General features: G+C 42.3%; 1 protein-coding gene across 2 annotated transcripts in view; it reads left to right on the top strand.

Annotated features, from left to right (window-relative positions):
* The first annotated feature begins 3,172 nt into the window (after positions 1–3,172).
* The window catches only part of LOC142106716 (uncharacterized), a 42,078-nt gene continuing 22,717 nt past the window's right edge, over positions 3,173–22,533 (top strand). For both annotated transcript variants that reach the window (XM_075189710.1, XM_075189709.1), the window contains exons 1-3: positions 3,173–3,415; positions 8,303–8,396; positions 15,509–15,662. In XM_075189710.1, coding sequence (XP_075045811.1) covers positions 3,402–3,415; positions 8,303–8,396; positions 15,509–15,662 — 262 coding nt within the window. In that variant the 5' untranslated portion in view covers positions 3,173–3,401. The remainder of the gene's footprint in view (positions 3,416–8,302; positions 8,397–15,508; positions 15,663–22,533) is intronic.

Below are 22,533 nucleotides of genomic sequence, written 5' to 3'. Positions count from 1 at the left end.
ACGTCCTATACCTCCCAACTGTCCTTGCAGTAAGAACAAAGTTCTGACTGAGGGGGATAGGCCCCGCTCTCCAATCCCCCCCCCCCCCCCCGGCCCAGTCTCTCCACTATGCCCCACTCTCCCCAAACTCTCTTCTTCCCTTCCCTTAACTCACCTTGAGTCTCCGCTCAGCAACTTCCGATTGTGGGACCCATTGGAGATTTTCCCATTACCTAGGTGTGCCAGGCCGACGCTATATTCTGGACACTATAGATATAGATATAGAAAGGAAAATGTGAGAGAGTGAAACTCATTAAACATGGCTTTGAGCCGGAGACAGTGACATATGTTATAAAGCAGGATAAACAGTAAAGATCCCAGGGCCTCAAATAAATGTGAAATGGTCCGTGCGGGCTAAGAACAAAGACACAAAATCAGTAAAATCATTTACTGTCAAATTATAGTTGAAAGTCTTAAGAAGCGGGAAGTGCCCAAATAAGATGACATGTTATAAGTTCTTGTTATCGCTGGAATAATTGTTACAAGGAAGTGTTAACACTGCATAAATCACAGATACATTGAGTGTTGTAACATACAAAGATCTCAGATCCTGTTGTGAAATAACCACATAGCTGGATTGCTGGCTGGCTTTGTTTAAATGCAATGTGTAGGAAAATTTGTTGATACATTATATCTGGTGAAAACAGGAAAGAGTATACCCTGAAATGGTATGCAGTCAATGGCTAAACATTAATTATGTCGACATTCAGAAAGCCGACAATTGAAATGTCGACAGTATTGATAGGTGTTACGGCTCCCTCGAATCCCATATAAGCTTTTAGAACCGGTACTGTAACAGAGGTCTTCACCAATAGCAGCCGCCTTTCCCGTAGAGATGGATATTCTCACAGGTACTCAGATGCCCGCAGGACTTACACTCAGAGTTGTAAAACCTTATATCAAGGAACGGGTAGCGAGAAGTAGGAGGCTGGATCGCTACTCAGGGGTGAACGCGAGAAGCAACCAGAGTCAGGCCAGGGGTCAAAAGGTCAGAAGAAGACGGGGGAGAATCAATTTGTGCCAGAGGGTCAGGGGCTGGCAGTGAACAAGGATAGTCCAAGTAACAGAGCCAAAGGGTCAATGGCAGGCAGCAAACGAGAATGGTCCAGGTAACAAGCCAAAATGTCAGGTAACAGGTGGTCAGAGAGCACAGTACAGATTCACAGCAGGCATAGCAATTGCAAGGCAAAGGATGCTATAACCGGCAGGGAGGCTAAGCCCCTCCCTCCTTGCAGGCAGGTAAGCACCCTTTCTGTACAGCTACTCTCCTGGCATTTGTCACCCTAATCTGCGAGTGTCTCAGACATTTCAGTAAATTAGGCAACAGTGCATAAAAACATTCAAACCCACATATGTAACACATTATTAACACAGTTACAACATGCACTCACTCTCATGACTTAAGACATAAATAAAGCACAAACGGTTTTTTAGGAGTAATATTTAAACTTCCAAATGTGACTTTGAAGTGGCATTTTAACTTTTTCAACCATATGCATTTCCATAGAGGCCTGCAATCCCAAAAATAGATGCGCAGAGTGTCCCAAATTGGGAAGGATGTGTACACAAGGCGATGAGAGCAACCATGGGCCCTGGTGTGGTCACTTCTTGAGGGCTTTCCCCAGGCAAGGGCCGGCAAAATGTGGGGTGAGCAATGCGGGATGGGGGGGCACCATTCCTGAGAGGCAATCCGCTTCGCCTGCCTTCCTTGCTTGCCCAGTAAAATAAAGTACTGACCTCTGCATTCACCACCGGCAGCGGCGCCCTCCTCACTGACTGTCGGGTGTGACGCCGTCACGTCCTGACACAGCCAATGAGGTGCAGCCCAAAAAGAATACAGAAGAGAAGGAGACAGGAGAGGAAGAGAAGACAGAAGAAAAGAATGGAGGGGGCACAGGGTGATGGAGAGGACAGTTTGATAAAGGTGGCATGAAAGGGTAACAGTGTGATGGAGGAGCAAAGTGTAATGATGAAGGGGTTCATAGTGTGATGGAGGGGGGTAGTGTGATGGAGAGGGGTAGTGTGATGGAGGGGGGTAGTGTGATGGAGAGGCAAGAGTGTGATGAAAGGAGCAGTTTGATATCGGTGGCACACTGTAATAAATGGGAAACACTGTGATGAAGGAGCAAAGCGGGATGATGAAGGGAGCACAGTGTGATGAAGTGGCAAAAGTGTGATGAAAGAGGGCATGGCGTGATGAAGAAGGGGCACAGTCTGATGGAGAGGGCACAGTGTGATGAAGGAGGGGGCACAGTGTGATGAAGGAGGGGGCACAGTGGGATGGAGAGGCAAGAGTGTGATGAAAGGTTCAGTTTGATAATGTTGGCACACTGTAATAAAGTAAATACTGTGATGGAGGAGCAAAAGTGTGATGATGAAGGGGGCGCAGTGTGATGAAGGGGGGTATAGTGTGATGAAGGGGCACAAGTGTGATGAAGGAGTAGCACGATGTGATGAAGGAGGTACACAGTTTGCTGATGGGAGGGGCAATAGTGTAATGATGAAGGGGCACAGTATGGTGAGGGGGGCACAGTATGGTGAAGGGGGGCACAGTATGATAAGGTGGGCCACAATGTGATGAAGGGGGGGGGTACAGTGTGATGATGGGCAAAAGTGTGATAAAGGAAGGCACAGTGTGATGGAGGGCGCAAATTTATTTTTTTGCAGGGGGGTGCCAGACATGCTAGCACCAGCTATGATGATGATCATCGCCGCAACTGGGCCTACGAGTGTACACTTGTATAGGTGGAAGCTGGACAAATGTGGATTAAGGAATTAATAAATGATCCTTACTACATATATTGTAAATCACAGGAAATCCCAACTTGTGTATTTTTCTGTTTCCAGATCTGAAGTTTCCCATTAGGTCTTACATTCGATGTAACTGTTCTCACTGATGGAAGACCCAGTAAAATAAGGGACTTATATATACCAATGTTTTTATCAGGGCAGCACACCTGATAGACATGAAGGCCGGCAACAATGAAGTATCATTTATTATCTAAATTACAGTAACCGAGTTAACCAACAATTACAACAGATCCGGGAATACAAGCAGTATTTGGACACCACAAGTGGTGCTGAGTGAGGTAACATATTATTACAAGCAGCAGGCTGCCAGTCCCATGATGCACCGGGCGCCCAGCCACCCACCAGGCCACTGTGCACCCAAGTGCTGCTACCAGTGCGGGCGGCAGGGGCTATAGGGTGTGCATGCTGCGGTGCTCGCTCGTGGAAGTGACGTGCGTGGGGCTGAGCTACGTCTGCCAGTGATTTCTTTGGAGTTTATATTTTCCGGCAGTGTCTGGGCGCAGTGGCTGGTTCCCCCCGGAGAGACCCACGCAGGACGGATCGCCTCCAGCATGGAAGATCACAGGTGACACCGTTATGTAGTGTCCCCCATCCAAGGCTCAGCAGGGTCATTACCACCCCTGGCACATAGACCAGTGCTGTATATTGTAGTCACTGTAGCAAGGAATATCGGTTCACTTCACTTCCTCTTCCCAGCATAGATACAAGCTGACCTTTTATATACACCTGACATAATTACTGTTGATGCTTTGTTGTAGGTCAGGTAAAAATATGCAAAGTGTAACTAGCCAGCTTCTGTGGAACCACAAGTCCCAGCGTGCATGCTCTGCTAGCCACAGCCTGTAGTACCACAACTTCTGTAGAGCCACTGGTTGCCTCCCTATGTACTGTGCACCTACCTAATGGGTTGTCACCTCTTAAATACACACACACACATATATATATATATATATATATATATATATATATATATATATATATATATATACATACATACAGGGCTGCTACCAGAAATTGCGAAACCCAGTACAAGTGTAACTGGCAGGGCCCCCCTTCTATCTACTCTCACCCCACCTTCATTTTTAAATTTTTCTCTACCCAACATTCTCCTCCCCCCCCCCCCCCATTCTCTACAGTTGCCCCCCATCCCCGATTTCATCTAACCCCAGCACTAGTTTACTTACCACTCTGCGTCTTCTTGCTGTCTCCTTTCGGCTCCTCTATATTGACAGCGCTCTGATGTTGTTAATTAATCTGGGACTGGAGCAAATAGTGGCATTTGTGGGGCCCCACATCTTGGAAGTGGAGGCAGACATGCTGCCTACAAGGGGGCCCGCTGACACATCCTTATTTATATATAGAGGTCCCTCCCCACACCACCTCCCGCATATCAGGTACAGCTGCTGCCTAGAAATCGCTCCTGCTACCTCCCACCCCTAATAAATTTGTTTTGGCCCAGGGCTGGTGGGGCCCCACTCTGTTGTTGGGCCCCATATTGCTGTACTCCCTGTACCCCCCTGATGGATGGCGGCTATATATATATAAGCCCACACATAAATTTTAAAGTATATCCATACATTGATATTGCTCCTGGGAATTGGACCTTTTCATTACTTCTATCATAAAGGAAAGGGACCATCCTCTTATAAACAATTTTCCAAACAGGCTGCACCATACACAGAAGAGGAAACATTTTTTTTCTCTATCTAGTTTGTTTTTATTTTTCCATATGGAACTGCAGTCATGCAAATCAGAAGCAGCATTCTGTTACAGACATAATAGGTGGATAAATAGGTTAATTTGCATAAAATGGCATAAGTTCTTGAATACTTTGTTCCTGTTCAACAAGTGGAGTAAATATTTAAACTATCCTTTGTTAACACAGCGAAAATGCTCTATGCCTGGTGAATTATTTTGTCTTCGTATTTTTATTGCGCAGTAAAAGTGCCCTTTCATAACGCTGGTTTCAGTGCACAACAAAATATATATACAAATATACACATGAAATAAAGGCAGGCATATCTCCATACTTTATTAAGTTTTGAAATGGCTAAATTAGTGGTGAGCTGTACATTAGGCAAAAGGCAAACCATTTAATCCGGTAGGTCTAAGGGGTAAATGTATCAAGCTGAGAGTTTTCTAGCGGGTTTGAAAAACCAATCAGATTCTAGTTATCATTTATTTAATACATTCAACAAAATGACAGCTCTGATTGGTTGCTATAGGCAACATCTCCACTTTTCAAACCCACCGTAAAACTCTCAGCTTGATACATTTACCCCTAGATGTGATGGTATACAATGCTTCGTTGTTAGTTATACTCACCAGTGCTTTTATGTGAGTTGGGTTTTGTGGAACACCGCTCATTCTATTTTTTGCGATTACCACTTGTAAAACCATTTGGGAGCCTAAAGCGAGCTCTAAAACACTAGTAAATAAACAAATCAAGTGGGTTTTTTTGTTGTTGTTTTTTTTTGTGGTTTTTTTAACATGCATTTTTACAATTGTTTTCAGACACAGAAAAACATATCTGCACACCAGGGGTATTCAGAAAAAATAAAAGATATAGTAGTTTGCGCTGAGAATATGGAAAGGCCAAGCAAAATATTTTTCTTTGATATGTGAAACTATTGAACTGTAATAACAAATTGTTCTGTTCCATAAGACTTTTTGTTGCCCTGTAAATCACCCCTTCTACATATCAGAGCTCACAGTAAACCGATCTTGTCTCCCATGTAGTTCTGGTTTACTTCAACAACACTAGTCATTTTAATAATTGATTTCACTCCAAGTTGTATTAAAACCTAAAATAAAATTAAGTTAATTACTAAGAGCTTGGGTTGACATCCATTGCAGATCCTATACCGGTGTTGGCTAACCTTTGACACTTCAGGTGTTGTGAAACTACAAGTCCCAGCATGCTTTGCCAATATATAGCAGCTTGTTGCTTGAAGGGTATGCTGGGACTTGTAGTTTCACAACACCTGTAGTGTCACAGGTTAGCCAACACTGTTTTATACGGAAGGTCATGTGCTTTAGCAAGAACTTTGCAATAAACCTATTGGGGCATATTCAAATAAGAGCGGAGTGCCTCTGGAACAATGTTCATCCGAACTTCGTGGCTAATTAAATATGCTCCATTGTCCTTTGTGGCGTAAGTAATGCATGATCTGGTAACAACAATACAACAGTCTCTAGCTCTCCTATACCTGCAGCCTGAAGTCAAGACCGTAAGGTCTACAAACCAGAAGAAAACAAATAAAGAACATAGTAATAATTGTCTAGCACTGGTATCACACACTATGAAAGGTAAAGAGGATCTATTGTAAAATGTATTAAAAAAAAAAAAAAAAAAAGATCAAATGAAAGCAATATATTCCTTACTTGTAGTTATTCCACTTTTATTTCACTGGTCTTTCATAAAATTCACGTAAATAAGGATGAGAATCCACAGAGATGATTATAAATGAAGATATTATAGTGTTATAGTTATTGACAAATATAATTAATCTCAGTGCTCGCCTGCAATGTTATACGTCATGTGGACACCCATTGGATGCCTTGAAACAGACTTAACCTAAAGTCGAAACACGTTGGTCACTCCAGGTCTTGCGAGGTACCCCACAAATTACCAACATGGAAAATAGCCTAAAAAGACCCGGCACCCTTACTTCATGATGGTCTAGAGCAGGCTTGGCTAACCTGTGACACTCCAGGTGTTGTGAAACTACAAGTCGCTGCATACCCTTCCAGCAATAAGCTGCCATATATTGGCAAAGCATGCTGGGGCTTGTAGTTTCACAATACCTGGAGTACCACAGGTGCCTAGTCTAGAGACTCTACTGCTGGGGCTTTCTGGCAAATTTTAGTCCGGGGGGGGTGGGGGATGAGACTTGACTCAGCAGCCTATCAGGATCATTTAAAGAGAAAAAAATGCAGGCCCCTGCTCTGCTATATTTCTGGTCGGAAGAATCACATATCCACATCTTGGAGATTCTTATTGTTTTGATTCAACTGCATATGTTTATGTGCTTGTTTTTATCACTTTAAATATGGTGTGTTTGGATTACAATTTGTTTATTGTTCTATTAAAAAGAAGATATTATGCAAGATTGTTTTTTGTTTTTGCTTTTTTTTATCCCTCTACATGGCTTTGGCTATTGATCAGGAAGATCACTAGCACAACCTACATTTATAAAAGGTGTTTGAATTTCACTTGATGTTGTAAGTGCAATCCCATAGTGGGCATTGTGAATTTCCGGTGTTCCGTGATTCCTTGCTTCCTGATATTTTCATTGGGTTTACCAATAGTGAAAAATTTGCTATTCGGCCTTTTGGCTAAGTACCTAAGTGAGTACCTGTCTGAGTAGGGGTTTCTGCCCGCCCCAAAAAGGCGATGCGAAAGCTTGGTCTGGCCAGAAGTCCGGTGGCTTAGAAAGCCTGAGCAGTGCCCCTGGAGTGGTGACCCAGGGGTGCCATAATCACTTGGGGTGTGGGACCCTCACTTGAAATATGGCACTTAGCACGACCTCACTTTCTAGTCACACACTCTTCCTTGCCCCGGCCTTTTGGCTAGGCAGGATTCATTTTTACCATCTCGGCCGAAAGGCTGGGACCGTTTTGCACGGCACTATTTATTTTTCTCACCTGTTTGTCACTCCACTTTTTTTTATGTTTTATTCACGGATTGTAGTGTGTGGATAGGTCCTTATGGGCTCTCCCCCCGAAGATCTAGGGGGGGCTGTGTGGCCCTGAGGTTCCGGCCCCCCTGAAAAACATTGTGGGTCCTCCCTTCAGGGGGTGGACAGTTGCCGAGCCCTGGGTGAAGCTTCGGCGGATCCCAGGGGCTAAAGGGACCCCCCTAGCCTTGCGGTGAAGGGGGTGTGAAGACCCTTGCCCCCTAAGGGTCCTTACGGATCCAGGGGTAGGGGACTAGGGCCCTTCCTTTTTTGAGAAGGGCCACTTCTGCATCCCTTGTGCCCGTTTTTTGTGTTTTCACTTATTTTTTCGAGCACTTGGGCACGAGAGCACTGATTTTACAGGCTTTCAATAAAAAAAAAAAAAGTGAAAAATTAATTTTCCTTTTAAATTGATGTATTCCATTGCATTTTACACAGGAGGTGAATCGTTTTTGTCAAGAACTATTACACTATAATACATTTTATGTTTCATTTATAATGCGATCTCTGGAGACTCATCCCTATTCATGTGGATTTTGTGAAAGTTTAGTGAAACAAGGTGGAATAACTTTACCTCCTAAAGGACTATATTGCATTCTTTTGAACTTTTTATATACATTAGCTCCTCTGTATCTTTCATAGTGTGTGATACCAGTGCTAGACAATCATAACCTTGTTATTTATAAGTAATGTATCATTATAGTGGACATGGGCCGAGCTTGCTGTGTTTTTGTGGTGTCGTTTTAGGTAATTGGTTATTTTCACCTCCATAGGTCTATTGTTTCACAAAACAGTGATGCCTGTGACTTGCCTCTGCCAAACCTGCAACCGCGGCATCAGGAGCTAATTCCTACACCCTGTGGCCCGGTAAGTAGTAAATAGCAACAAGCAACTATTCCGGACAGAATTAAACTGCTTATGTGTTGGCCTTCAAGCCATGCGTCATTGGATCATGTTTATAATGAACCATGAAGGTAAAAATATATTGTTTAGTGTTAACCTTACTTTCCGCCGCACATAATCTACAGGGTAAAGCTCTGGTGCGATCCAAATGCCTGTGTGGACAGTAGATCCAGAAGCAGTGTTGCCAACAATGTTTTTGGAATGACATGAGAAAATTCTTCTCTGAATAGTCTACTGAACCAAAATCTCCCTCTAGTAACAGGTCCTCTTAAACGTAATTTGTGTTTTATAGTCTAAATGGCACACTATCCTATATCCAGTGGTCCAAGTGGAAATTTAAAAGTGCTGGTATGGAACTTTCACTGTGAAATGAACGGCCTGAAGTTTTAGGGGTTTTAATAGAGTGAAATTCATTTTAGATGCATTTTAACACTATATTGCAGAACATATTAACATGATGCAAGGCTATGCACCCTGTGTCCCCCACCTCTCCTGTGTCCAATTACCTTTCCTCTTTACCATTTATCTTTCCCTTATCGGTTTCCTTTCTCCGTTCCTTTCTGTTCTTTTGTGTCCCTATCTTCATTGCAGGTATCCCCCTCTCTCCCTTCTTACCTGCTCTACCCCTGTGCCTCACATCCTTCTTCTCTCGCTCCTCCCTTACTCCTTGATCCTCTCTATCCCTGTTCCTGCATCTATTATTCACTCTCACTAGTGAATTCACACGTGCGCCCCCTCCTTCGTCCCACTGCATCCTCCTTTGTTGCTCGTGTGGCCCCTCCTGTGTCGCTCGTGTGCCCCCTCCATCATTACCCTTCTATGACTTTCTTTTCTTCTATTTTCTTCTCTTCCTCTTCTATCTTCTTTACTTCAGTGTGCTCCTCTCTGCACCACATCTCATTGATGGTATTGGGACATTATGACATCACAGCCGACAGGGAGGGGGAGAAGAGCGCTGGGTGCAACCGGCACCAAAGAACAATTTGCAGGGCCGGTGGGCAAGTGTTCTGCTGGTCCTGCCTGTCTGCAAGGAAGTGGGAAGAAGTGCCAGTATGTCATATTGGCATGTACCGCCTAGCTTCTAGCACTGCCTATATCTCATCATTTGATAGGTACATGCTACACTCTTGGGTGGAGCGGTAGGATGAGCCCTTAACACGTACCGCTCCTGGGGGTTGCGTGTATGCATTTCTCTACATACATGTTACCCCCACCACATCATTATATACACACAACGTCATTTGGCTTGAACTGACTATCGGGTCAGTTCAAGCCTAATGTCGTTGGTATCTTTGGGGGGCCAGGTGTATGAAGTGCCAGGTGCTTTGCATACGCCTTGTATCCTCCTCCGTGACACATACCCAACATCACCGCAAACTTTCCAGTACAATAAACATTGAAGAATACAATCTGAGTTTGAGAAACTTCCACCACAGTCTAAAATTCCTTCAGTCTATAATTCGCCCGAAATTATAATTTTAGTATTTAACGTTCCCAGTCGTTATCACTTTAGATTAACACCCAGTGGTCGAAGTGGGAATTTAGAAGTGTTGGTATGGAGAATTTAAGAGACTGGCTGGTGTCCTGGGGGCCGTCTTGGCTCCTAGAAGTTTTAGTGATTTTGATAGTGTGACATTAATTTTAGATAATTTTTAACACCATATAGAATAGTTACATATAAAATGTATTACATGATCTAAGGCTCTCTGACCTGTGTCTCCCACCTCCCCTGCCCCCCCCTTCTCCATGCCTCTTGTTACTTCAACCTTCCTTAATGTCTCCCCAGTGTTTGTTCAGCTCTTCCTTATGTCTTCCATGTGTCCAGTCTCCTTTCCCTTATCTGTTTCCTTTGTCCCCAATCCCCATGTACCCTTATCTTCAACCCAGGTAACCCCCTCTCTAATTCCCCATCTGCGTCTCATCCCTCTCTCCCTCCCTTACCTCTGCTCCTGTCTATCTACTTCTGTTTTTCCCTCTCACTAGTGATGTGAGTAGAGGAAGTGTCTGTGGATGCATCACCCGTTTCCTGATCATATCTCTATCTATAACGAAAACAAGATGTATAAATGCTAACAAAACAAATAAGTAATGTCTGCAAAGTAAATCACATGCTCTGTAACATGCTGCTGAGGGCGTCGGAGTGGGGCTGTTTATATATACAGTATCACTAATCACAGTGTGTCTCTATGCTGAATTCAACAGTCTTGGCTTTGTCACGGGTTATATTTTAGAGATGAGGCACAGTCATGCATTATATGTCACAGAACACTGTACAATCATTGCAGAGCATTGTGTATGCACTAATACAGGATCTAAGTCTCTGAAACTCTAACCTCAGGTAAGGTAACCATGGGGAACGCAAAAATGTATCACATAGGCTCAGACAGTGTATGGCCTTTAAAGTGACACTTTAAATAGAAAATCATCTGCTTGAACTTTGATATTTTCATTGTTTGGACTGTGAAATGCTAATGTAAAAGTAGATATGAAATCCCACAGGTATTTTTACTGATGTTCATGCATAGTTTCCCTATTATGCTTCTACTTTCACTTTTATACATCTTCCTGCTGTAGATTAGTGTCCTCCACTATGTACATTGTTGTCAGTCATTCAGTACCTGTAGGTCAGGGGGCTGTACTAAGCACACAGGAAGGCTAGGTACACACTGAAGAATTTTCAGACTGATGAGTTATCTCATTCACTTGTACCTACGACTGAAGGTCCGATCAGTCTGACGATTCATTCATACACACTGACACGATTTACCTTCAGATCTGTGCTCTTCATCTGGTCCTCTAGTCTTCAGAGAATGATAGCACAATATTCATTCATTCATTATTGTCACACTGACTAAAACCACCTTGTTATAGCTATCCACATGTCCTGACGAATTTCGCTAACTTATATGACTCTGAAACGAAACATTCTGTCTCAGAATGAACAAATGAATCATTCCATCTACAGCAGTCTCTACATTTATTCACTGGGACATTCATTGCTAACATCGGCTGAAAAGAGCCCGACTCTGTAAACTCTATGGAGATCGTGAGCATGAGGGCATATACACTACATGATCGGTCGGTGATTGGTTGGAAAATATTAAACAGTACGACCAACCAAATGAGCCGACAATTGACACTTTAGAACGACTTTCGACCATTGTGTCACTATACACACTAACCCGACTTCTGACCGGTAGTATATCAGCTGATTTGCCCGTCTATTGAACGAATACGCTCCAGTATGTACCTAGCGTAAGAGCCACTGTGCTGCAGGAAGCTGCAGTCAGTTACAGTGCTGTGCCGCTGTAGCCCCGTCCCCACTAATGAAGACATCAACCTGTGCACCCCGTGCCAGAGAGACTCTCCCTATGTTTCCAGTGGCCCCATGTCCTGCAGCCCACTGGCACTAGGCAACCCCCCCGCAGCCCACTGGCACTAAGCAACCCCCCCGCAGCCCTCTGTCACTAGGCGACCCCCCGCAGCCCTCTGTCACTAGGCGACCCCCCGCAGCCCTCTGTCACTAGGCGACCCCCCGCAGCCCTCTGTCACTAGGCGACCCCCCGCAGCCCTCTGTCACTAGGCGACCCCCGCAGCCCTCTGTCACTAGGCGACCCCCGCAGCCCTCTGTCACTAGGCGACCCCCCGCAGCCCTCTGTCACTAGGCGACCCCCCGCAGCCCTCTGTCACTAGGCGACCCCCCGCAGCCCTCTGTCACTAGGCGACCCCCGCAGCCCTCTGTCACTAGGCGACCCCCGCAGCCCTCTGTCACTAGGCGACCCCCGCAGCACTCTGGCACTAGCTCTGCTGCCCCCTTCCCTGTCATCGATCCCTTTAACTGCTGGCAGTAGTACCTCTAATACGCTCACATGCTCTGCAGCAAGGTGTCTGCTTGGGAGCATGTAAGCAGCTTGGTATGTCATACCAGCACATGCCACCCCACTTCGACCACTGCTAACACCTATATTGCAGTCTTTAGTAGGTGAATAACTCATTCTAGTTAATATAGTACAGTCGGCAAGAAGAAAACGTGTTCTCATACAATACCTGTTAATTGTTACTGTTAATGTGCACAGTACAAGCGTTGTTGAGAGTTTCCAGATAGAATTCTGCCAAAGAGACTCCTATCTTACTACACATAATTCAATCCTAGTATGGGAAGAGGGTTTGCTCAGTAAGGAGAGGCTGCATGTCGTTCAATAGACAGACTTTGGGGGTGTCCACTGCATCTGACTTAACTGATGAGTCTCTGGAGCCTCGCTCGCCCTCTCTTTTTCCCTTTAAGTCCCTTGACTACAAAACTATTCTGCATAAGCAACACAAATTCTCTGCATATATGAATGTATGAGCTTTGTGTGACAGAAATATGTTTCAGTATAATGTCCCTTTTGAAAGATACTAGCTTGCGTGTGACTTGAAGAGGTCTTAACACCATTAAACTCGCTGCTACCCAAAAAGGTCTAAATGTAAATGTTTTGCTATATTTCACTATATTGCAAGTTGCAGTCCATCTATTAGGTTATCTGTGATAACTGTATACACTTTTGGACATGAACATCTTTCCACAGAGATTTGTCTGTCCCAACCTCCCGCGCCACACAGATAATAAATATAAATATATATATATATAATTTATAGGATTCAGGAGTGTGATCTGCACAGAAACAGAATGGCTTCCACAAACTAAATGTAACTTTTTATGTTACTCAATGATCCACTACTTTATTGATGTGTATATTTAGACAAAACAAAAAGACAGAAAGACAGTTGTCAGCGCTTATCCTTTATACTGCATATCTGTGTGTGTCTAGCAAAATGAAAACACAAGGTATTCGTTCATATTTTGATCAAAACAGGTCAGTGTAGGACCTGCATATAATGAGGTACCCTTGACGCTGAGATGCAGGCTTAAATATTTTGATCAAAATATGATAAGCGCTGACAATTGTCTTTTTGTTTTGTATACATTTATGGGCATTTATATTGCCATGCAGCTGGTACCATATACAATATGGGCTATACCGAGCGCAGGCTTACTGCCAAACAGCTGGTACCATATATAATGTGGGATATACCGAGCACGGGCTTATTTTTTCTCTGGTTATGTGTATATTTAGACAATAAGCATATGAACCAAGGAGGAAATCCGGCATCACCTACGGGAGTTGAGCACAGATCTCTTAATATTTCTTGATTTATAACTATTTGCATGTTAGGGTTCAGTGTTGTTTGTGTGCGCCTCAGGCATTGGATATTTTTGAATCTTATCCGCACTCAATCAACAAGTAGAACTGAAATTTCACGCCTGGTTCTCTGTGCTTTGCTACATACTCACCCCTACTGATACCTGATTTGACAACCTGGATAATTGTTAAATTACACCACGGTTCTTTCAAACCAGTTTTCAACTACCTCACGCAGTGCTGTTTGTATTTATAATTCTGCAGGTTATTATGCTGCCATTGTAATATGTATGCACCTCCCGTCTGAGTCATGGGCACACCAGCTGGGGATTATAGTTAAAAATGGATTTTGAATTGGTGTTCCCCCTTTTAATGAGTAAAAATAAGCAGATCCATGGGCCTATTGATCTTCCTCTGTAATCAACATCCAGTTGTTCGGAGGCTCCAGTGTAATTGTGATTGTGTGTATTTCTCAGAGGTAAATGTGCAGTAGCCACTGTTGGCACAGTCTGTATTAGGGATTCATTCCACATTGGAATACTGGCTTTTGTTTTTTTGCATAGTAATAAACAGATTGACTCCTCTGCTCAGCTGCTGCGTCTGCCTCGAATGACACAGTGTAGTATGGCTTCAAGTAACGGGTTTGGGTTGGCTGGGGTGCAGGACGGGAAAGCAGGACAATATTTGTGAAGAAATGATCTATGTGAAGAACATATTTATATGCTATGCATAAGCCAGATTTTCTTTTTGTTTGTTTTAAATTTACTTTGTTTGCAATTTTGTGTCTGGTCTTATGGAACTTATAAGCTACCCTATATTCTGTTTTACAGTCTTACTGGAACATAAAAATAGTATGTTGGCGGCTGATAGCACTGACACCATCTGCTTTGCCCATTTCACTTAGTAAATGGTTTATTCTTGGAACAATAAATGTAATTCTACTCTTTCTCCAGTAGAGGGCTCTATTTATTTACAATTACATTATTTGTATTTTGCGAATGCAGATGTAGCAACCAAAAGACCTTATTTACAAACTCTGCCTCCGGGATGTTTTTGTTTTTTTTTATAATATATAATAATGTTTGGTAGCAAAGGGAGACCTCGGTGAGAGGATATTGCTATAGTTTCAGTGATCAAGGCAGCTGTAATCTTAACAGATGTTCTCTTAACTATTGTCATACTGAGTTTAATTTTGGCCAGTTAAAATTTAATAATGAATAAACCACTAAGAGTAAAATATATTCATAATAGATTCAGCAAACAAAGTAATAGACAATATAGGATATAATAAAAAAAAAAAAAAAAAAGATAAAAAGTCTACATACAGGGACTCTTTAGCTGCTGCACACCCGTGGTGGATTGCTGCCAGCCACCAGAGATAATGATAAACACAAACAAGTAAAAGATAAGGGTAGCGCTGCTGAATGAGTACAAAGATTAATGATTGGAACTAGTGGAGATCTCTTGAAAAATTCAAAGAGGCACTTGACAATTAATAAAACATTTAATATAGATATAAGATATATCCAACATAGAGATCTGGCATAAGCCAGAGACCTGATACACAATATAAAAAAAAAATCACTCTAACGCATAGATATAATATAGGGATATAAGATCCAAAGCTAGGACAGTTAAAATTTACACTTGTATCCAGGAGCTGGCTGGGCAGGAGGAACATAGCCCACTATGGGACTGTGGTCTGGGTCTCTGGGCTACATGCATTTTTTTTCCTTTTAAAATGTTCCCCTTCTCCCCCTACCCTGTCAAACACACCTAAAATGTGCACATGAGACACAGAGCCACGTGGGCATAGATATTACAGTAGTAGTATAAGCACAAATTTATAGATCCGTGTTCTTAATCCTTTTTGGTTTTTTTTCTAAATCACAGATCAAGCCCTGGGCAGAGTTGCCATGGCCAATAAAAACCTATTTCTGCCTGGCCATCATCTCTCTTCTGTGTGTACTTGGCTTAACCATCTCCAACTTGGTGCAGCAGAGAAACGAGGATTCAACAGTGTCCCTTATACAACTGATAGGAGTGGGTAAGTGCACAACGTGACTGCGGCGTCTGGTGCAAGGAGGAAGCCACTTGTGCAGTTAAAAAAAAAAAAGTATTACTTTGTTTATAAGTTAACAATGTCAAGTCAATCTACTGCGTTCTGCATTTTATGTTTTGCACATTTGTGACTTTTTCTTTCAGGACAGAAACGCCTGGTTCTTTCCGGCAATGCTTCTTCCCATTAAAACGCCATAAATTGCAAAAATGACCGACATTCAAAAAGTAAAGCAGATGGTATAACAGTAAAGCTGTAACCTTAAGGTGTAGATATAAAGTGTGATCCAGCCACTTGGCTACCGCCGGGCTACCAGATCTCTGTCAGAGTTGACCATACACACGTGTATTATGCCGATTATCTGAGAGACGTCCGTTCGGCACTCGGACTGACAGTGCAAAATATGTATGTCTGAAAGTGCTCCGTTTATTTCCCACATTCCGGCTTTTGTTAATTCTCATAGTAAAAGATCGGGGCTCAGCTCTGTTAATGGTAGCGACACTTTTTGTGCACAGTCAGGTCTGTTTTACAGTACAGAGTCGGAGCACAGATTACGTTCAGGACTATGTACTTTCCACAGGACTGTCTGATTCATATGTACAGTAGAGATGAGTAAAATCGTGCCAAATATTTGACACAATACGAGTTTCACGTTTCCTTCTCTATTCTGTGGAATGCCGGTCCACGCTGCTTCTGCCAGCTCATTATACAGAATTTATAGTTTGAATCGAGCTGGGACAACAATGGTCAGTTCATTCTGCTGTGTGGTGTGGCTGGGTTAGGACTGGGGACATATACACTGGCCTATGAGATGCATTCTTTTATTGTAAGCATCCATTGTACGTTTGATATGCATTGTTACGTGCATATTAAATAAGATTGTATCGCTGAATTGTAAAAACATGGAAATAGAATTTGTAGCATTAGAAAAAGCAGATGGGTATGGACTCTCTTGGAACGATTCCTTTTAGTGTCATTTCTATTTACATGCATTATAAAGCATCTATTATTATTACCATTTATTTATATAGCGCCACTAATTCCGCAGCGCTGTACAGAGAACTCATTCACATCAGTCCCTGCCCCATTGGGGCTTACAGTCAAAATTCCCTAACAGAAACACAGACAGACAGAGTCTAGGGTCAATTTGTTAGCAGCCAATTAACCTACCGGTATGTTTTTGGAGTGTGGGAGGTAACCGGAGCACCCGGAGGAAACCCACGCAAAACTTTGGAGAACATACTAACTCCACAAAGATAAGGCCATGGTCGGGAATTGAACTCATGACCCCAGTGCTGTAAGGCAGAAGTGCTAACCACTGAGCCACTGTGCTGCCCATATGTAAGCCACGGAATGCAAACTCCAGCGGGTGTCGGGGGTGACGAAAATGCCCAGGACTGCCTGGAGCCTCGGCCATCCTGTGTAGTGGGAGGAGCCACCAACCTGGTGTGGCCACGCCTCCTATGGAAGTGGGCCCCAAGAAGTTTCTGTACCAGGGCCCAAAATTCCTCTCGTCGGCCCTGGTGGGTATATAGGCCACATTCAGCCAATGCATTATGTGGAATCGGACAAATATTTAGTGGAACAGTTTTGAAAATCCATCTGGAATATACAATGTTTTAACAGATTTAAAATACATCTGTCACCTACATACAATGAAAGCAGACACTGTTAGCGAAAATATGAGAAAACATCTTGTGCGTTCAATAGGAACCAGTGTCTTGTTTTATTGTAGAGGCAAAACCCCTTCATGACTGGATGCAACTAACATATTCTCATCACTTCCAGATAAAACGCCTCTGAAATGCAGGAAACGAAAAATAATTCTTTAGCATATTAAGTCATGTTCTGTTGCCTTTGCCATTCCTCTGCAGTTTAGTTATTTTATGTTCTTTGTTCAAACTAAATTCTTTCTTCATGGCTGCTGAACATTGAGCGATGGGTAATTTATGAAAACTGGTGCACAGGAAAAGGTGGTGTTGCCCATAGCAACCAGTCAGTTGTTTGCTTTCCTAAACTGCAGTGCTAAAATGTCAGTATCTGGTTGCAATGCCACCTTTTTCTATTGCACCAGTTTGATTAAAGGTCCCTCTGTATTAATTACTAAGTAGCTTTAATCTAAATACTGGCAAAGAGCTATCAACAATTAAAGGGAATTAAGCCATTGGATGAAACTATTATACATGAAAGGCTGTGTATTAACTGAATAATAAATATGTGGGATAACTGGAATGTTTGTACTTGTATAAATGTGTCCGTTTCGCTCCTCTGCAGCAAGTGGCCATGTTGGTTGAGGGGTATATTTCTAACTAATTAAGCAGATATGGTGACTGACAGACTTGGCGACTTGCTTCACAGAAATGCTTTGTGTGGATTGTTTGGTTCATGCACAAGGGCAGTGCCACTGATGTGACTGCAAATTTAATGTCCGCCTTTCCATTAGGACACGGTCCTAAATATATGGTCGGGGTGGTAATCATATACTTTAACTGAATTGTGGTGGAATTACATGTGATCAATGTATGTAGCAGTGGTTTATATCTGAAACTTTTTCATTTTGGGTTTAGTGGTCCTTTAAGCTGTATTTTCACATGCATCTATATTTGTCCATAGTTTTGTTTTCTTTTCTACCAGAATAAATTGCACATAAGTGTTTATTGCAACATCTCTATTTCAATGCGGATACGCCTAAACTTAGTTTCCTGTTTTTGAAGCCTACACTTTGTTGTTTGTCTAAACTACCAAGGAAATATTGCAGACATTCAAATGAAGAGATGCACTCATTGGAAGCAATAACCATATGTTCCAGGACCACTGAGAACAATTTCCCATGTTCGAAAAAGGATCTGTTTGCCTGGTTCAATGTGTTGGGGGCAGAGAGGATTTTATAAATCACTTCCAGATTACCACATTTGTTTTCTTAAACAGGGGGTTTACAGGTGTCTGGAAGCCCCTGTCTAGACCAGATTTACCTTTTAATATATAAATAAAATACAAAGCTTGCACTGATGCCTTTTTGCACGTCAGTGTGATTGGTAGGCTTGTCCATAGCATTTGCTATATATAATGTATATAGCATTTCTAAAATCTTTATATACTAGAGTATAAACATTTTGGTGAAAACTTGAAATCCCTTTTTTCAGAATTCAGTGATTGCCCCTGACTCAGTGGTCAAAGTGGAAATTTAGGAGTGGCGGTCTGGGAAATGTAAATGGGATGTGATAGTCTTACAATGAAGGCAGTAGGAGAAGTGGCGGTATGGCGTACCCCTGTATACACCCCACCACTGTCCTGACTACGATGTATTATCTCTCGAATATCATTGTTCTGCGGTTATATGGTTTGGAGCAACTTCTGCCTGCTGGCCACAGGAAATTGCACAGTGCTTACTGCAATGGGAAGACTGTACTCAAAGGAACGTTATCTCTTTATACGTGGAATTTTGTATTTCATAATGTTGAATTTTTTTTAGTTTTACAATAGTCTTTCACATAAAATGTATTGCTTGTAAATAAAAGCAACCCCTAGTATAATAATATTTTTAAAGCTACATTGAGGTATTTTTTCAATATTAAAATAACCACCTACTCCAGTGGCAACGTGACAACGAATGGCAAAGGTAGCAGTGTCAGTCATAAAGCAAACAAACAGCACTTGATAGCAATGTGAAAATCGGTAGCGGAATTGGGGTTGCAAAGTGCAAATTGGTAGCAAAGCAGACAAACCGCATGTAACATCGATTCAGAAGGAACCAATATAATGACAGTGAAGATTCTTACAAATGTCAATCCGCTTTAAATATAGTTCACAGTGAATGGAGCTCACGTTCCTTTACTGTAAAACACAGCCAAGACTGGGACCATGAAGCAGTTGTCCCTGCCACTGGGAAGTAGGTCTATGACCTTACCCTGTTGGCTGTGGGGGGGGGTGTATATTTCTAATTAGGCAGATGGGTGACTGACAAAGTTGCAGACTTTCTTCACAGAAATGCTTTGTGTGGATTGTTTGATTCATGCACAGGGGCAGTGCCAGTGGTGTGACAGCAAATTAAATGTCCGCCTTTCCATTAGGACACTGTCCTAAATATGTGGTAGGGGCTTCAGCTGTCTGTAATGAAGCGAGGTGGTAATGATATACTTAGAGATATATATATCTATATCTATCATTATCTTCCCCTCCCTTTAGATTGTTCGCTCCTTTGAGCAGGGCTCTCCTACCTTCTGTTTCCATCACTTTTAACTGCGCTCTCCAGCTACTCAGCTCACCTCCTCTCAGTCCCTCTGCCCTCTGTCTCCTCTCGCTTCTCTCCGCTCCCCTCAGTGACTCTCAACCTGTCATCCGTGCCCACCCTCTTGGGCCATAGTTACCTGCCTGTACTCACTTTTCCCCTCCCTCCCTCTCTTTCATGCTGTGCCTGAGCCCCCAGAGTTATAGTGCTTACTGTTACTTGTACTGTGCTGTTTCACCTTGTACTGTGCCATTGTTTGTCCTTGTACGGCGCTACGGATACTTTGTGGCGCCCTATAAATAAAAATTAATAATAAAAATGAATAATAATATCTATTTATATAGCGCCACTAGCTCTGCAGCGCTGTACAGAGAACTCACTCACATCAGTCCCTGCCCCATTGGAGCTTACAGTCTACATTCCCTAACACACACACACAGACAGAGAAAGACTAAGGCCAATTTAATAGCAGCCAGTTAACCTACCACTATGTTTTTGGAGTGTGGGAGGAAAATCACGCAAACACGGGGAGAGCATACGAACTCCACACAGATGAGGTCATGGTTGGGAATCGAAATCAAGACTCCAGTGCTGTGAGGCAGAAGTGCTAACCACTGAGCCACTGTGCTGCCCTATATTCTATAGTCATATGGGCACCATGAGCACAGACTGTTCTCCACCAGCAAGGCAAACAAGTAACCCTGATGTTACGTGTTTCGAAACGTCTTTCTTCCTAAGGCATTATGGTCTGATATTTACTCAATATATGTTCTTCAAACTATCGAAGCAATGGGGGAAAGGGGGGTATTAAGGTTTTTTAAACTTTGTGAGTGGATTGTGAAATGATCTTATATTTTCGGCTACCTTGAGTGGGGCTGCAAATAAAATAACAAACATTAAAATGAAGCTGTTATGGTGAAATCACAGCTGGCAGTTTATTTAGAATGTAAAAGGACTTCAACTTTATGTCGTAAAAAGGCGAAATTGGTATAAAAAAAATTGTGGGAACATATATCAGGGGAAAGTCACATTCAGACCTTGAGCAAGTGGCTCTTTTGCATATGGTAGTGTGTAGTATAGTGTATTCCTTTTATAGGTGTAACAGTGTACTACTATTTTTGACAGCTATACTTTTGAAGGTTTCCTGAGGCAGAGCCCAGCAATCTGTGCCTATGTTCTTTTCTTTGAACATGTGTAGTTGATTGTAAGCTCTCTTGACCACTGTAGCAAAGTTTCCAAAATGTCTATATTGCTACAGTGGACCCATGAAATGCACGTGGTAGATGCAGATTGTTAGTGTTTCATGCTTCAACGATGCATCTAGCAAATTGATATTTGGCTCAGTATTGGTTCAGCCACAGAAATGGCCGGCTCCACTGTTAACCTGTAATTTTTCTTATACTGAATAAAGTACTTTTTATGCTTTTGCTAATACATTTATAGATCACTCATTCTTAATCCAAAGTTTTTGCATTATATTTGAGTACTTAAAGTTTCTCTTATGATCATCTGAGGCTGCAAGGCATCTCGGGACTTGGAAGTTACTTGGAAGTTTGGCAACAGCTAAGTTCTTTAGGTTGCCTAACTGTTTTGCAGATTAATCCGGCGTTACGTGCCACTAGTGCTGAACATAATGTTTCCTGAATAACATTTCGTAATAGAAGATAATTTAGGGAGTGGATATGTAAATTTGTACTTGTTACTTAGGATTCCTAATCTTTTTATCAGTGTTCTGCGTCTACCCTATGGGCAGAGGCATTCTATAGAAGGACGCAGATCAAAACACCTGTTTATGTTATGTTTTCATGCTATAGTTTATAGAGAGCTGAAGACAGACATCCCCTAAGAGTAGACAATGAGGGACATTTATGAACACTGGTGCAAGGGGTAAAGGTGGTGTTTCCCACCGCTACCCGGCACCACAAGTTATTTTCTCTTTTTGTTTCCACCCGTTTTCATAAATGTTCCCCACTAACTAGCATACATACTGTCGTTTGTGGAGCATTAATTAAACTAGATATTATATCGACTTTTGTAATGTATTCTCCAGTTTATTAAATATACTAATATGTAAGTGTACCTCCATTGTGCAATATTTACATGTACAAGGCTAAGCTATATATTAGGTGTTTAACCATTTGTTGTTGAATGGAGGTTTTCCACCTCTTTGTGACCAGACTATATTTCAGCTTTTCAAATGTTGCACTTTAAGTGCAAATAACGGGTCTGAGTCGTTAAGGAGAGCAAAGCATAAAAAGGGAGTAACTTTGCACTTGGGCAAAACCATGTTGCACTCGAGGGGGAGGTAAATTTAAATTGTGGGGACAGGTTTATAGTTGGATAGGGCATGTCCTAAGATCAACTTTAAATTTTAGTGTCAAATTAAAGCTATCAAGTATGTGTGTGCTACATGACAAAAAAAAAGCCAGTATTTTCATTATGTGCAAAATAATAAACTCATTTTCACCCCTTGCATTGTAACATGGTTTTGTCCGGGGTCAAATTTAGTCCATTTTTTTTTTTGCCTTGCTCTCCTTAATGACTGAGGCCCAAAATCTTTTATTTTTTACTCTAAGCACCTGTATCTACATATCCTTTTTGGGCAGATGGCATAAATGTTATGTCTTTGTC

The sequence above is a fragment of the Mixophyes fleayi genome, chromosome 11 (genome assembly GCF_038048845.1).
Source record: "Mixophyes fleayi isolate aMixFle1 chromosome 11, aMixFle1.hap1, whole genome shotgun sequence".
Taxonomy (NCBI): domain Eukaryota; kingdom Metazoa; phylum Chordata; class Amphibia; order Anura; family Limnodynastidae; genus Mixophyes; species Mixophyes fleayi.
The sequence above is the reverse complement of the archived record's forward strand: the minus strand, read 5'-3'. Positions and strand labels throughout refer to the sequence as shown.